The 15613-nt window shown below is 43.6% G+C and overlaps 1 protein-coding gene across 1 annotated transcript; it reads right to left on the bottom strand.

Moving 5' to 3' along the window:
* Positions 1 to 3961: 3961 nt before the first annotated feature.
* On the bottom strand, positions 3962 to 10741 carry eef1akmt1 (EEF1A lysine methyltransferase 1). Its single transcript, XM_079518395.1, has 5 exons — positions 10439 to 10741; positions 8821 to 8975; positions 7551 to 7633; positions 6823 to 7115; positions 3962 to 5302 (listed from the first exon to the last, which is right to left on the bottom strand). The coding sequence occupies exons 2-5, from the start codon at positions 8971 to 8973 to the stop codon at positions 5169 to 5171; spliced, it is 663 nt and encodes a 220-aa protein (XP_079374521.1). The 5' UTR covers positions 8974 to 8975; positions 10439 to 10741; the 3' UTR covers positions 3962 to 5168.
* Positions 10742 to 15613: the final 4872 nt, after the last annotated feature.

Genomic DNA, 15613 nt, shown 5'->3' with positions numbered 1-15613 from the left:
AAAAAAATCACACCCGTGTGAACTGAGTGGTGCAACTCCCCCCCTTACCCCCCCCCCCCCTCTCTCTCGCTCTCATTAGCAGGCAACAGTGCAGCACTATTTCTCTCTGTTTCTGGCACGACAGCGCCCCTACTGGTTCTCATGAGTCACACACAAACATAGGTTAACACAAGTCACATAGGTGTCACATAGGTGAACACGGACATTACTGTTCCTTGGAGTGGTTGCACCACTCAAAAACACTATAAAATGCTCAGTAGGCCTATACATTTGGTTCCATTTGTAAAGAGTTTGAATTTATACTGAGGATTTTACTGTGAAGGGTATGGGATGGATGGTAGTATGCCAGGTAGGCCTATATATGATCTACGTACTTGGCCTTGCCCTTGATGTGCTCCGGAGGACGTGAGTGAAAGGTGTTGTCTTGGCCTGGTATAGCCTCCCTTTAACCATACTGTATACAGTAAGCCCTGGCCTATTATTCGTTCTGCGAAAACATGTTCTATCAATTGAAACACACGTAATGCAATATTTTTCCCTATTCAAATTCTCAATTAAAACATTCTCTTCTGGTTATGTTTTTTTACATTTTTGAAAATGCCAATCATGCCATGCAGTATTTAACCCATTTTGGGCGGGAACCCCTTTTGGTGTTAGCATTATGTTGTGCTTTAGCTATTGAAAAATAGCAGATCTACAAGCTCGTAGCGCGCCACCCAGTGGCGCGCTACGAGCTTGTAGGTCTTCTATTTTTGAAAAATAGCAGTAAACAATGGACCCACACCAGAAGCAGCGTTGTTGAACCCCTAAGAAGACATCAACACCAAGGATAGTCTAAGAAGGATGAGACGCGAAGACCGTACGGGCGACGCCATGTTGCTTTGGAAGGAAAGAAACATGCGCAGTTGAGACCAAGGAAGCTGAACGCGGAAGTGTTGGCTGCATATAGCCCATTGCGCATGTTTCTTTCCTTCCAAAGCAACATGGCGTCGCCCGTACGGTCTTCGCGTCTCATCCTTCTTAGACTATCCTTGATCAACACGAGGAAGAGGATGAGACACTTGGACATGCAGACTGAAGGCCACACCAGTAAGGACTCTGTGTCTGTGTACTGTTGTAATGCACGTAGTCTCTGTGTGTGTGTACTGTTGTAATGCACGTAGTCTCTGTGTGTGTGTGTGTGTGTGTGTGTGTGTGTGTGTGTGTGTGTGTGTGTGTGTGTGTGTGTGTGTGTGTGTGTGTGTGTGCTGTAACTCGAGAACCGTTCGCCCCACCGACTTCAAATTCGACACACGCGTGAAACACACTCCCACATGGAGTGCAGTGCCCGGTGTCGAGTCGGTCGGACCCACGGTTGTCCAGAACCGCCCCAAAAAGGCCTCTGCCCGGGCTCTGGACAGGGCCCCTGCCCGGGCTCTGGACAGGGCCCATGCCCAGGGTCCATACATGGAGCTGGCCTGTTCTGACGTCTGCATAGACTCCATATTTGGGCATGCCTGACAAATAACTCCATATATGGCCATGAAAGTACTTCAATAAAGTAATCCTTTACCAAAAGAATGGTGTGCGGGCCCTACACATCCTTCCATAAAACGGACACGGACATAATATTCATTTCCAACTTGCATCGATCCAAGTAGGCCAGTGCCCAGCAGGCACTGCTCTAGTTAATTCTAATTAGCTGTCCCACTATTAATAATCACACCCGTGGGGGCGCTCTGATCAATTATTGACCTTATATTCAACCTTGATTGAAACACCTTATTAGTTACGTCACCAAGAATGGTGGTCCCTTATTGGCCAAGGGTTTCCACCGACGGACATACAGTACCGACAGCCGTCATCCTGAAGCGCACGGGCTCGTGTGTGGGCGGCCGACACTCCTACGTGGAGAGCTACGTGTCCGTTGCCGTCGGATGCACCTGCGTGCCGCTGTTGGAGAAAGACAGGGACGCGCAGAGCAGCAACCAGAGCCTGGAGCGACAAACACGGCCCAAAGCTGGGCTCCAAAGCTCCACCGACAAAAATGTATAAAAAAAAAAAACACTGTAAAATGCTCAGTAGGCCTACATTTGGTTCCATTTGTAAAGAGTTTGAATTTATACTGAGGATTTTACTGTGAAGGGTATGGGATGGATGGTATGCCAGGTAGGCCCATATGATCTACGTACTTGGCCTTGCCCTTGATGTGCTCCGGAGGACGTGAGTGAAAGGTGTTGTCTTGGCCTGGTATAGAGCGTCGCAGTCCCGCCCCCTACCCAGGAAATGATTCTCCGTTCATTTTCCTCATAGACATTTCAGAAAGTATTTATTTTAAGACGTTTACGCCGCGGACAAAGCCAACTCGAGTCGTGACAAATCATGACAACAAACACAATTTTTTGGGCCTAACAAATAATTAGAAAGAAGAAAAAAACACTTTTTTTGTTGGTTTTCTTCTTTGTAATTATTTGTTTGGTCCAAAATATTGTTTGTGTTGTCATGAGTTGTCACGACTCGAGTTGGCTTTGTCCGCGGCGTAACCTTTAAATAAATACTTTAAGAAATGTCTATGGGAAAAATGCATTGGGATTCATTTCCTGGTCCATGGTAGGGGGCGGGACTGCGACGCTCTATAGCCTCCTTTTAACCATACTGTATACAGTAAGCCCTGGCCTATTATTCGTTCAGCGGAAACATGTTCTATCAATTGAAACACACGTAATGCAATATTTTTCCCTATTCAAAATTTCAATTAAAACATTCTCTGATTCTGATTACGTTTTTTTACATTTTTGAAAATGCCAATCATGCCATGCAGTATTTAACCCATTTTGGGCGGGAACCCCTTTTGGTGTTAGCATTATGTTCTGCTTTAGCTATTGAAAAATAGCAGATCTACAAGCTCATAGCTACGAGCTTGTAGATCTGCTATTTTTGAAAAATAGCAATAAACAATGGACCCACACCAGAAGCAGCGTTGTTGAACCCCTAAGAAGACATCAACACGAGGAAGAGGATGAGACACTTGGACATGCAGACTGAAGGCCACACCAGTAAGGTCTCTGTGTGTGTGTGTGTGTGTACTGTTGTAATGCACGTAGTCTCTGTGTGTACAGTACTGTTGTAATGCACGTAACTCGAAAACCGTTCGCCCCACCGACTTCAAATTCGACACACGCGTGAAACACACTCCCACATGGAGTGCAGTGCCCGGTGTCGAGTCGGTCGGACCCACGGTTGTCCAGAACCGCCCCAAAAAGGCCTCTGTCCGGGCTCTGGACAGGGCCCATGCCCAGGGTCCATACATGGAGCTGGCCTGTTCTGATGTCTCATAGACCTGACAAAGAACATCCTTCCATAAAACGGACACGGACATAATATTAATTTCCAACTTGCATCGATCCAAGTAGGCCAGTGCCCAACGGGTACCGCTCTAGTTAATTCTAATTAGCTGTCCCACTATTAATAATCACACCCGTGGGGGGGGCGCTCTAATCAATTATTGACCTTATATTCAACCTTGATTGAAACACCTTAATAGTTACGTCACCAAGAATGGTGGTCCCTTATTGGCCAAGGGTTTCCACCAACAGACATACAGTACCGACAGCCGATTGGCTCAGACACATACTGACTGTATGACTCTAATGAATTCTCCATTCATTGTCAATGACATTTAATGTTTGTGTTCAGACAGAATCTACACTTAATCTGTTTATAGGAGGGGCTATAGCACCGCTCAATAATGCAACATTTTTTCTGTGTGTGAGATTCACACCAGTAGCAATGAATGACCTGATAAACACTGCCACCTACTGACTGTACAGAGCAACTGACACGTGTATGCATTCTCTCAAGTACTACAATGGCTTAAATCAACTTTATGAGAAATATTTCTTCATATTTATACACTAGCGTAAGAAACACGTTAAGCAGTCTTATGTCTAATAAAGCTGAAAACAATGGAAGGAAACTTGAATAGATGGGTGTGATTTTTTCTTTTATGATTTTTTGGTTCACATTCCTCCAGCAAATCTGCTCCCACCCGAAAAGAAATTGCTTAAGGGCGGGAACCCCTTTTGGTGTTAGCATTATGATATGCTTTAGCTATTGAAAAATAGCAGATCTACAAGCTCATAGCGCGCCACCGAGTGGCGCGCTACGAGCTTGTAGGTCTGCTATTTTTGAAAAATCGAAGAACGACTGACATATCTTTTTCAGAAAACTGTCAGGATGTAGAAGACATTTTTTTAATCTGATCTCAGGTCCAAATTGCTTAGGGCAGCAATAGGGTGGACATCAATGGAGTGGAACCTGAGACAATATTGACATGTTGGTGGCCTACACTTACACTGCAAAAGGTGGTCATCTCCACCACAAATGTTCAGGTGATGTACTATTATCTACTAGCTCTCATATAATATGTATACAATATTTTATGCTTTGTCGTTTGACTTAAATAGCGAAAATAAGTTCACAACGAAATGAACGCATCACAATGAAGTGCGTTATGAGCCTATGATGACGTGCACAAACTATCAGGTTGACGTGGCTGTCTGTGGTTCTTATATACATTATCCCATTTAGACCTGAGGACGATTCTACAAATGCCTTCGGTTTTCTGAAAAACACATGTTTCTATGTCAGTGGTTCTCAAACTATTTCATGTCAAGGAGCCCCAGAATTATATGGATTTGGCTGCCGACCCCCATCTTTAAATATGTTGTTCCAGGGACCCCCCTCCCAGAAGCACATATTTAAGTTCGCTCTGAAAGAATATATATTCAAAGACTTGCGCCACATTTTCACGATTTTTCAAAAATAGCAGATCTACAAGCTCGTAGCGCGGCACTCAGTGCCGTGCTATGAGCTTGTAGATCTGCTATTTTTCAATAGCTAAAGTGTAACATGTTAAAACACCAAAAGGGGTTCCCGCCCAAAATGGGTTATTTAACCAATGAAAAGTATTCAGATCTTCTGACTAAATAACAACACTGGATGCATCGGAACACCATTTCCTGGAAAGTAACTGTTTTGGATATACAAGGTTTTAGCCCGATGGCGTCAAAATGTTTACATAGCCTACAGTCCCCTCCCTCCAACAGGTCCTTGTGATGTTCTTGTTTAACTTGCCTGGATAAGAAAAATACTTTAAAAAAAAAACACAGTCTTGATTCAACTCCTCCTCAGGAGGACAGGAGTTGGGAGGGATAGTTGACGAAACATCGGAACTCGTTCGCCAGGCACTTGTTGTGTTTGGGCAGGAAGCTGCAGAGCTTCAGATCCAGGAACCGCTTGGCATATTCCTCCATGATGGCTCCTGCCAAGAAAGAAAGAAAGAGAGGTTTAGAAAAAGGTTTGTGAGCTTCTATATCTGCCATTCTTGGTGCACGACACCAGCACATAACCAAGTTTAACTCGGGCTTCACTGGTCTTAACCCATTCTGGGCGGGAACCCCTTTTGGTGTTTTAGGCATTATGTTATACTTTAGCTATTGAAAAATAGCAGATCTACAAGCTCATAGCACGGCACCGAGTCTGAGTGCTTGTACTTGTAGTGCAAAACTTGTAGGTCTGCTATTTTTGAAAAACGTGAAAATGTGCAGTTGGGGGTCGGTGGCCAATTTCATACAATTTTTGGGGTCCTTGACATGAAATATTGAGAACCACTGATACAGAAACATGAGGTTTTTCAGAAAAAAATACATTTTAAAAATATATATTTTTTTTTAATTTCGACGTCAGGCCTAAATGGGTTAAAGGATAAAGTAAAAAAACAAGTGATGTTTTGTGCAGGTTTTAAATTATCTTTATATCTTAAAACTCATTCTTGGCCAAGTACTTATTTGACTTCTTTTCACAAATAGCCTACCAGGCCAAAGACGTTTTTGACTTCTTTTTAAAGGGCCTTATTATAATCATGATTTAAGACAAATATTACCACTCCCGTTTTAAAAAAAATAGAACAAATCTATGTTGGCCTGTGCTAACTATTGCTACTGCCATGGATGAGTTAATCATATAAATTTTTAAAGATCTTCATATTCTATCATCATATGGACTGTATATTCTTATACATAGCATGTGAGCACAGAGGTCCATGACAAAGCAGTGTTTTTGAGTTGGAGCTACCGTCAGCGCACCCCATTCGACCCGTATCTCTGTATTGAATCGGCGAAATCATCCGTTATCAGCACCTTTGAATGGGGCCAGTATGGTGGCAGCGGTGGCCGAACGGATTGCGGAGCGGTCTTGATACCGGAAGGTCGCCAGTTCGAATCAGCGGTCCGACGCGTTACAATTACCACCGCTGAAGTGCACTTGAGCAAGGCATTGAACCACTACCATGAAATGTTCTATGAGCAGGGCCTGGCTGGAAACAAGTTCTTGAGCTTAGCCCAGATACCCTGGGTAAATATAGTAACTTTGCTTTTGCTTTTCTTTGCCATACTGGCATACTCACTGTCTCAGTATGTTATTATCACCGATTGTGACAGGTGATAATGTCACTGATGTCCTGACGGAGGCGCGCCGTGTCTGGTGGCCTTGAGCCACTGCGACGGCCACCAGACCCGACTCAGCGCCGTCCGAGTTACGTCCCGATAGGCAGAGAATAGTATATATTAGTAGCCCCTAGTTTCCATGCGCTGACAAGAGTTGGAAATGACACGTCCACCAGGGGGAAACCTTGACCAGGCTATGTTCAGCCAAGGGTGAGTATGCCAGCATGGCCATACTGGCCCCATTCAAAGGTGCTGATAACGGATGATTTCGCAGATTCAATGCAGAGAGAACGGTCGGATCCGCTGGTCAGCGCTGGCACCACCAGAGCTCTCTCACCTGTGCAGAGCAGCACCTTGCCCTTGGTCAGGTACTTGACGGTTTGGGCCACCTTGCTCAGACACTCTTCAGACAGGTACGGCGGGTCGACCAGGACGATGTCAAAGCTCTGAGGCGGCAGCAGCTCCCCCGGCAAGGCCAACGGTTCCTTGTAGTCGTAGAAGACAAACTCCTGCTCGTAGACGGCGAAGCGCCGGTCGTACTCCAACACCACGGCAGAGACCCCATCGGAGCCCTCCACCACCCCCTGCTTCAGCTTCTGGTAAACACTGGGCGCACTCACGCACGCTATCCTGGGAACAGACCAGCAGAACACTAAGCCTCATGGGCTGGGTTTGACATCTCATTGGTTACTGAAATTATGCAGCTGATTATGTGTCCTGATTAACAATTTAACACTTTAAACAATTTAACAATTAACCACTTTCACAAGCTACGCACAAGTTAACCCATTTTGGGCGGGAACCCCTTTTGGTGTTAGCATTATGTTATGCTTTAGCTTTTGAAAAATAGCAAATCTACAAGCTCATAGCGCGGCACTCTGTGCCGCGCTACGAGCTTGTAGATCTGCTATTTTTGAAAAATCGAAGAACAACTGACATAGAAACATAGCTTTTTCAGAAAACTGTCATTTTCAAACAGACCTTTTTAGAATCTGATCTCAGGTCAGAATGGGTTAATTTAGAGTACAAATGGCTTCGTTCCATGTGTAGCGCACTGCCGCTTACCTGCCGCCCTCGCCAGCTTCACGTATGAGCTCCTCTGCTAAGCGTGTGGCTGTGTCGTCGCTGTACCAGAACTGGCTCATCCCCTGGTAGACACACAAATGGTAAATGGTGCATTTATATAGCGCCTTTATCCAAGGCGCTTTACATAGATTGTGCATTACATTCACCCATTCATACACCGATTGCGGCGGAAGCCATGCAAGATACCAACCAGCACATCGGGAGCAATTTGGGGTTCAGTGTCTTGCCCAAAGACAGGTGGAGCCGGGATTCGAACCGCCGACCCATGGGTCATTGGATGACCTGCTCTACCTCCTGAGCCACAGTCGCCCCACACACACACACACACACGATATTCATATACTGTATGTATACGATACAGGCGTTGACACTAAAGGTACATAAAACTTTCGAGCAGGTGGAATTTGCTTTCAGGTTGCCCGACCGGGCAAGTGCTTGTTTGAGAGGGGACAAAACCTTCTATAAACACACAACCAGATATCTGTCTAAACACCTGAACGTGGCCAGAGCGCTTTGTCTTCTGGTCTGTGGAATGTAAAATAAGAGCACCGTTTACCTATAATGTGCTGTTTTCACTGGTGCTATACTTACAAATATAAAATAACAAGTGTGAACTCATAGCTACAGGGCCGGTCCTGAGCAATCTGGCGCCCTAAGCAGGATTCTTCCTGGGGAGGCACTGGGGGGGACACTGGGGAGGCACTGGGGGGACACTGGGGAGGCACTGGGGGGGACACTGGGGAGGCACTGGGGAGGCACTGGGGGGACACTGGGGAGGCACTGGGGAGTGCCTCCCCCCCATGGTGCACCAAGCGGCTGCATCGTCGGCCTGTAGGAAGGGCCGGGCCTGCATATATATATATAAATATATATAGCTATATATATTTATATAGCTATAGCTATATATATTTGGCATACAAATTGAGGTATGACTTTTTTATCGCACAGCCCCAGAAAGTTAAAAAAGAAAAAAGAAAAAAAAGTATTAAATTGAATGATAATTCAAATTCAACTCATCATTTTATAATGGACGATTTACTTTTCGGGGAAGTGGTCATGACCTTTGGGCGAGTAGAACATGACCTGCGCCTCCGAGACCTGAGTGTCAACCCCTGTCCGATATACAATAATCTATAGACAATAACATACATACGATCGATTATGATACATTTATGATATATTTTCATGGTATAATGATGATCCTCCTTTTGTGTTCACTCGTCGTCTCACACGACTCTCTCTCTCTCACCCAGTCCTCTTCCACAGCTCCGACAGCGAACATGGCTGAGGAGGAGGATGAGGCCGCCGGAGTGTTTTTACTGATGGTGTCGTTGTAGAACTCCTGCAGGGCAGCCATGGTGTCGGCAGACAACGCAGGGATGTCATCATCGCTGTCGCTCATAACTGCCACACCATACCATACCACACCACGCCACACCATACCACACCACACCACGCCATACCCACACCACAGAGAACAATACATGGTGAGGCATTACTCTTGTTGTTATTGCAGAATGATGCCTAGCCGCAATTTGCAACTCTAGATTTCTTTATAATGGGATGAATCGAGAGTTGCAATACCCTCCATTGACTCCCCACTCATCCAAATTGCAACGTTAAACTCACCAACATTGCAGCTGTAGGCCAAGCTTGAATTCACCTCTTTCAATCTGCCGAGCTTTTGTTTCATTAAAATCCACCGTAGACATGTTATGAGATACTTTCTGTCAAGAAAGTCTGTGCAGGTGATTCTTTTTCCAAGTTCTGTTGTTTGGAAGCACTCGTCGTAAGTCACTGAACGGCCCTGCGTACCACCTGTTTCGAATTTGCACAAAATGCAGGAGGCAGCAGCGCGACCCGATAACAAAAACGAGTGCTTCCAAACTGCAACACTTACAAAAATAATCACATGCACAGAATGTCTTGACAGAAAGTAGCTCATAACATGTCTACGGTGGATTTTTATGAAAAACAAGCTTGGCAGATTGAAAGTGGATAATTCAAACTTGGCCTAGAGCTGCAATGTTGGTGAGTTTAACCTCGTGTAATACAAGCAGATTGCAAACGCAATTTGGATGAGTGGGGAGTCAATGCAACTCTAGATTCATCCCATTATAAAAAAAATCTAGAGTTGCAAATTGCGGCTAAATTATGCCCTGCTCTGAGCCTAGCACAGTGGTTCAATCTCAACCTTTATGCCCTGCTCTGAGCCTAGCACAGTGGTTCAATCTCAACCTTTATGCCCTGCTCTGAGCCTAGCACAGTGGTTCAATCTCAACCTTTTCAGGCCACAACCCTCCAAAAGAATCCTATTTGAACTAACTGGGCATATTTGACAATATTGCCAATGTATGTTTGACCACTTTCTATAGTATAGTTTGTTGATACTTTTGATGCAGTAATGGTAAGTAACTCTGAGTGTACAAATGGAACCAAATTATGGGTCTGTAACTCTGAGTCTCAAAATGGAACCATTTGTACACTCTCAGAGTAACAGTTAAATCAACATTGATTTTACAATATAAATTGGGGGTCCCAGAGATAGAAATGCCATTAAATGGGGTCCGTAGACTAAAGCATGTCAAACTGGGGGTCCTTGAAGAATCAATCACTGCTAGAGCCGTAAACATCTTCTCTTATGGGGGTCCCTGGCGTATCTTTTCAAATGGGGCCCGCAGGGCTAATTAGTGTCAATTTGGGGGTCCTTGACATGAAAAGGTTTGGGAACCAGTGCTATAACGCTGTGTGGAGCAGAGCTGGAAACGTGGCCTAATAATGCAATGCATATCACACTGTTGATATGAAAAGGTTTGACTTTAATAACTATAATTTAACAATAACTGGTTATAGTTAAGTGAACCTACCTGTGCTGTAGTACACAGACAGACTATGCTACTATTCCAATCCACGTGTGTATTTGTTGTGTTTTGCGGACTTGCGGTTCCGGCGCCGACGTCACCACGCTCACTTGCGCGCCTACGGAAAGCCAAACAGTCCAGTCAGTCCACTGCACTGCGCCGTTTTCCTCCGAGGTGGAAAACAACAACAACAAAAGTGTTGTAACCTGCCGTTTTTTTTCTACTTTCTAATTCTTTGTTTGGCCCAAAACATTGTGTTTATTGTCACGATTTGTTTATGCTTCCTTAATTCTCTCTGTGAACAAAATGTCAGATTACTCTCTCTCTCCGTCTGTCTGTCTCTCTCTGTCTCTGTCTGTCTTTCTCTGTCTGTCTGTCCGTCTGTCTGTCTCTCTCTGTCTCTGCCGTACTGTCAGTCCCAATCGGCATCCCTCTAACGGAATGATAACTTAATTAAACAGCGTGTGTATTATTTTATTATAGATTAAAAGATGAAAGTTTCATCAACAGGCTAATGATCGACTAATCAAATCAAGTGTCTGCAGCCTGTGTCTCAGGACACCAGACCCAGCTCCTCCTCCATCTTGCTATGAAATTAAATTAATTTAAATTCAAAGTGGCTTTACTGGAATGGGAAACATAATTTAACATATGAAGACCTTGCCAATGGCAAGTGTGAGACGAATGCAATGTGTACAAAATTATTATGTTTATAGTAGGTAAAATGACTGTATACTAAAGTCTGGTCTATGATGCGCATGTACGATCAATAAGATTTGTTTTCATTGTCACTTCCACAATATACACAGGGGAGCAAAATACCGCATTCTCCACCAACTCATGATGTTAAAAACAATAGACATATTAAAAAAGGTATTAAATAGGTAAAAAGAGCAGGCAACATTGGCTGCTGATGCATTCAAAGTGCAATATAGACACTCAATATAAACACTCAAACAGTCTTGCCAAATAACCTTTTTTTTAATGAATACAATGTTGGTAGAGTATATGTTATAATACAATATCTCTTATACAATGAGTATGATAATACAATACAACTTATTTTGTCTCCCTGCTCTTCTATTGAGACATTTAGATTAGATCGTGTCAAAGGTCATATCTCACCTTGACACCATTTACAATTTAGCCGATGCTCCTAATCCAGAGTGCGATTTACAGTGAGCGAGAACAACACACTAGGGACGCACGATGTAATCGGTAGCATAATCTGAATCGGCCATATCGGCCATAAAAATGCTATATCGGTATCGGAAGAGTCTAAAAAAGAAATCCTGATTATTTAATCGGTTTACACTAGCAAAAAATAATAGCATCAATAAGTTCAATATAAATCAAAAGTTTCTAGCACCTCTAGTCTAGAACAATAATTTGTGTACTCATCTCATTCAGTTGTGAAAACAGACACATGGAAAGAGAATAGAGTATTTATTGATTGATTGAATACTTTATTAACAGGCTTTGGGCCAAGCCCCTAGTATAGGGCCTATAGACTTGCTTCCATTGCAGCCCTATCTGTATAATATCAGAATCAGTCAGAATCGGTATCGATACAATCGTCGATACAATCGTAAACAGCCATCATCAGTCATCATCACAGAAATAGCAGAAACAGCCGCCTGCACATAACAGACCCACTATGATGTCAATCACAACGGCGTTCCCGAAAGCCCACAGGTAGACAGTCTTGTCACAATATTGAGCCGACGTAGAATTAGTGTAGTTGGGCTCATAGACGGAGTAGGTCCAAACGTGACCTAGGAAAACAAATAACAATGAAAAAGAACAGCATTGTAACATGTAAAGCATTATGAAGGAGCCAATACTGCCTAGGTGGAGTGATAAGGATCACAGGTGAAGGAGCTTAGGGAGGAATGGCATGGCACGGGCACACACAGGGGGAGATTATAGGGTTTTTACCCTTATTTTACATGCATTGATAAAGTATGCTGTTTCCTGTTGGTGACATAATATATGGGAACCTCACCCAACATGCAGTTGCACTGTTTGGACATTCAATGATTTACTTTAACGCGTCAAAGACCAAATGTTTGGTCGTTTTTAATGCTTTTCCAATGGGAGTCACATGGTTTGACCAAACATTTTTGTTTGATCGTGTTCTGTTTGATGGTGTTCTAGGCATAGCTTTACTGAGGTTAAGGTCAGGAATAAGGTTAGGTTTAACCGTTTGAGCATAATTTACTTAGGTTACTTTAGGAATACCAGGCCGCGCAGTTCCGCCGGCTATACGCCCGGGGCGAGTTGGTAAAGGGGCGAGTCGTTTGGTATTCTATAGCAAGTACTATCAGAATATAGACGTTTAACCTTTTACCAATAACTTGAAAGATTACATTCAGCAGAGTGCATATCTCCGCCAACACTATAGCCTACAGTATACGCAACTGTCAATATTATGTCAGACTCATTTACACCTTAAATAGGAGATAACAGGTTACATAAAAGCAACGTAAAACCCATCTGGGGTGTTGCCCGAGTAGACGTTAAAAAAGGTTTCAAAGTGAAATACCCCTTTAGCACACGCACACACACACACACACGCACACACACACACACACACACACACACACACACACACACACACACACACACAGAGAGAGACAGAGAGACAGCGTTCCATGTTTATGGAGAAACCAGACTTTCAAACTCACCAGTGATGATCCAGCATACGAGGAACGTAGAATCCACTCCAGTCATAATCTTTAACCCCAGTGCCGCAACGGACTCGGAGTCGCATGTTAAGATAAGCACCTCCGCCTGCAGCCGCAACAGGCATATACCCAGCACCAGCACGTAGGTAGGGATGGATGGCTCGATGGGACAATGATCCAAGTACAATGCACCTGTGGGAGGCATATAGCATTTGTTCCTTAACTTGTTGATGTGTGTGCTAGTGATTCTCAAACTTTTCCTCTATCAAAACATAACTGGCTGTAATGAACTGTTTTCATGATAATAAAATAAAACCCCGCTACTTTTTGGCGAGGAAATAAATAAATAATAATAAACTAAACTAATAATGATATAGGAGGCTTTTCTAATTCAGGTGAAACCTGGGGTCCTTGAAATGAAAATGGCTGGAAAAAAATCACTGAACTGTAAAAGATCTTCTCTTATGGGGGTCCCTGGCATATGTTTTCAAACGGGGGGTCCACTGGCTGATAAGTGTCAATTTGGAGGTCCTTGACATGAAAAAGGTTTGGGAAACGCAGGGATAAACAAGTGAACAATGGAACACTACTGTATAAACTGGGTTCTCTTTCCTGACTGGACGAAACTGTCAACCCACCTGAAAATGTTCTGTTTATAAAAGAGTTTACTGGAGGGGGAAAAAAAGTACGAGTTTATTTTGTCATATACAAACATATTTATTGTTTATGACAATGCCATAAGATCATAACAGAAGTACTGTATTCTTCCACAATATTTGCCAGCATTCAAAATAAGTGACACACGCGCAGCGCCTTTTATTATAAATTAGAATACATAATCATCTACTCACCGATTATAATGTGGGCGAGGCTGTAAGCTGCAACCACTGCCGCTGACACGAAAACACGAGGATCTGCCATTTTAATCGAGATGACTGAAGCCTAATGAATACAAAAATAAACAAATGAATCGATGTCGCTCCTTTCTAAAACATCCATCCATCCATCTTCAACCGCTTATCCGTAGTCGGGTCACGGGGGCAACAGCTCCACCAGAGAGCTCCAGACTTCCCTCTCCAGAGCAACATTAGTGACTTCCTCCTGGGGGATCCCGAGACGTTCCAAGGCCGGTGAGTCGATGTGTTTCCTCCAACTGCGCCTTGGTCTGCCCCGGGGTCTCCTCCCAGTGGGACGTGCCTCGAGGACCTCCCTTGGGAGACATATCCTAACCAGATGCCCGAACCACCTAAGCTGGCTCCTTTCCAAAACATTACAAACAAGCCAGGTCAGGTTGTGGCCTCCTGGTGGCGCTATAATAGGCCAATGTGACAAGGGTGCCATTTCTTCATACGCCTTTGATGGCAATTGGATGATTTGAGGCATTTTGTTCCAAAAATGTGTTTTGCAAAAATCAACCTGTTGGTGGCGCTATAACAGGCCAATGTGAAAAGGGTGGGATATATTCCTCAGCCTAGTAAGAAAATGTGTGAAAGATTTCACGTAAATTGCATGCTGCGTTCATGATTTGAGGCTTTTGTTCAAAACGGGGCAATCTTGCAAACTTTGAAAGCCAATTATAGCTAATTAGGATGGAATATGAAATATCGGACAGATCCGACTTGAGCACATGACCATAGAGATACTGTGTAACGATTTGTGAGATTTTTGGACAGAATCTGGAGGAGTAATATAAAAAAAAATGTTATACAAAAGTCGGCCTCCTGGTGGCGCTATAAAAGGCAGATGCGGAAAATGCAGGTCAAAGGTTTGTCCTTGGCCTCTAGGGAGTGTGCATGCAACGTTTCACGCAGATCGGTGCAGTTTTAGGTAAAACATGTGAAAAGCTGCCTCATGGTGGCGCTATAACAGGGCGTTCTGGAAAATGTGGGGCAGAGGTTCATCGTTGGCATCCAGGGAGTGTGTGTGCAAAGTTTGGCATCAACCGGGTTAACGGTGCTGGAGATTAGCTGGTAACGGACAGACGGAAGGACGGACACACACACACACGGACGTGCAAAACATACTCTCTCCCCATGCCTTCGGCCTGGTGGAGACAACTAAAAGAACATGTTTTATAACAGCAAGGTATGCATTATACAGTATAACCTGGCTATGACTAGCAACACAAATACAACAAAAACAGCAAAACAAAACATTACAGATCACATCAATAAAACAGTTCTATATTCAAAAGAACAAATTAAAAAGTACATTTTGAAGCTTTGAAGTTATTTTCTACTTTTACTCAAGTAAGTGTTAAATTCCAGACTTGTACTGTGCCTGTGACAGTATTTCTATATTACAGTATTGACATACTTTAGTACAATCTTTTTCCACAAGGGCGGGTGCACACAGCCAACAGCAGGTTCAAGTACAGCAATAAAAGGATAATAAACATAATGTGCTGTGTATGCAGTTATAAAACTGACAATGACTGATAGGAAATAGAGATATAATAACGTACTGTTCTCACTGCACACTGGATAGTATGATC

Source organism: Electrona antarctica (assembly GCF_951216825.1).
Source record: "Electrona antarctica genome assembly, chromosome: 13".
NCBI lineage: Eukaryota > Metazoa > Chordata > Actinopteri > Myctophiformes > Myctophidae > Electrona > Electrona antarctica.
Note: the sequence above shows the minus strand (reverse complement) of the source record. Positions and strands in the feature narration are given on the sequence as shown.

Bases quoted from the DNA above. Each gene is read 5' to 3' on its own strand.
- eef1akmt1 (XM_079518395.1), bottom strand. From the start codon at position 8,973: ATGAGCGACAGCGATGATGACATCCCTGCGTTGTCTGCCGACACCATG. The intron at 7,116-7,550 runs GTAAGCGGCAGT...GTCTGTTCCCAG, and splicing joins GAAGCTGGCGAGGGCGGCAG to GATAGCGTGCGTGAGTGCGC. The intron at 5,303-6,822 runs GTGAGAGAGCTC...CTTTCTTGGCAG, and splicing joins CAAGGTGCTGCTCTGCACAG to GAGCCATCATGGAGGAATAT.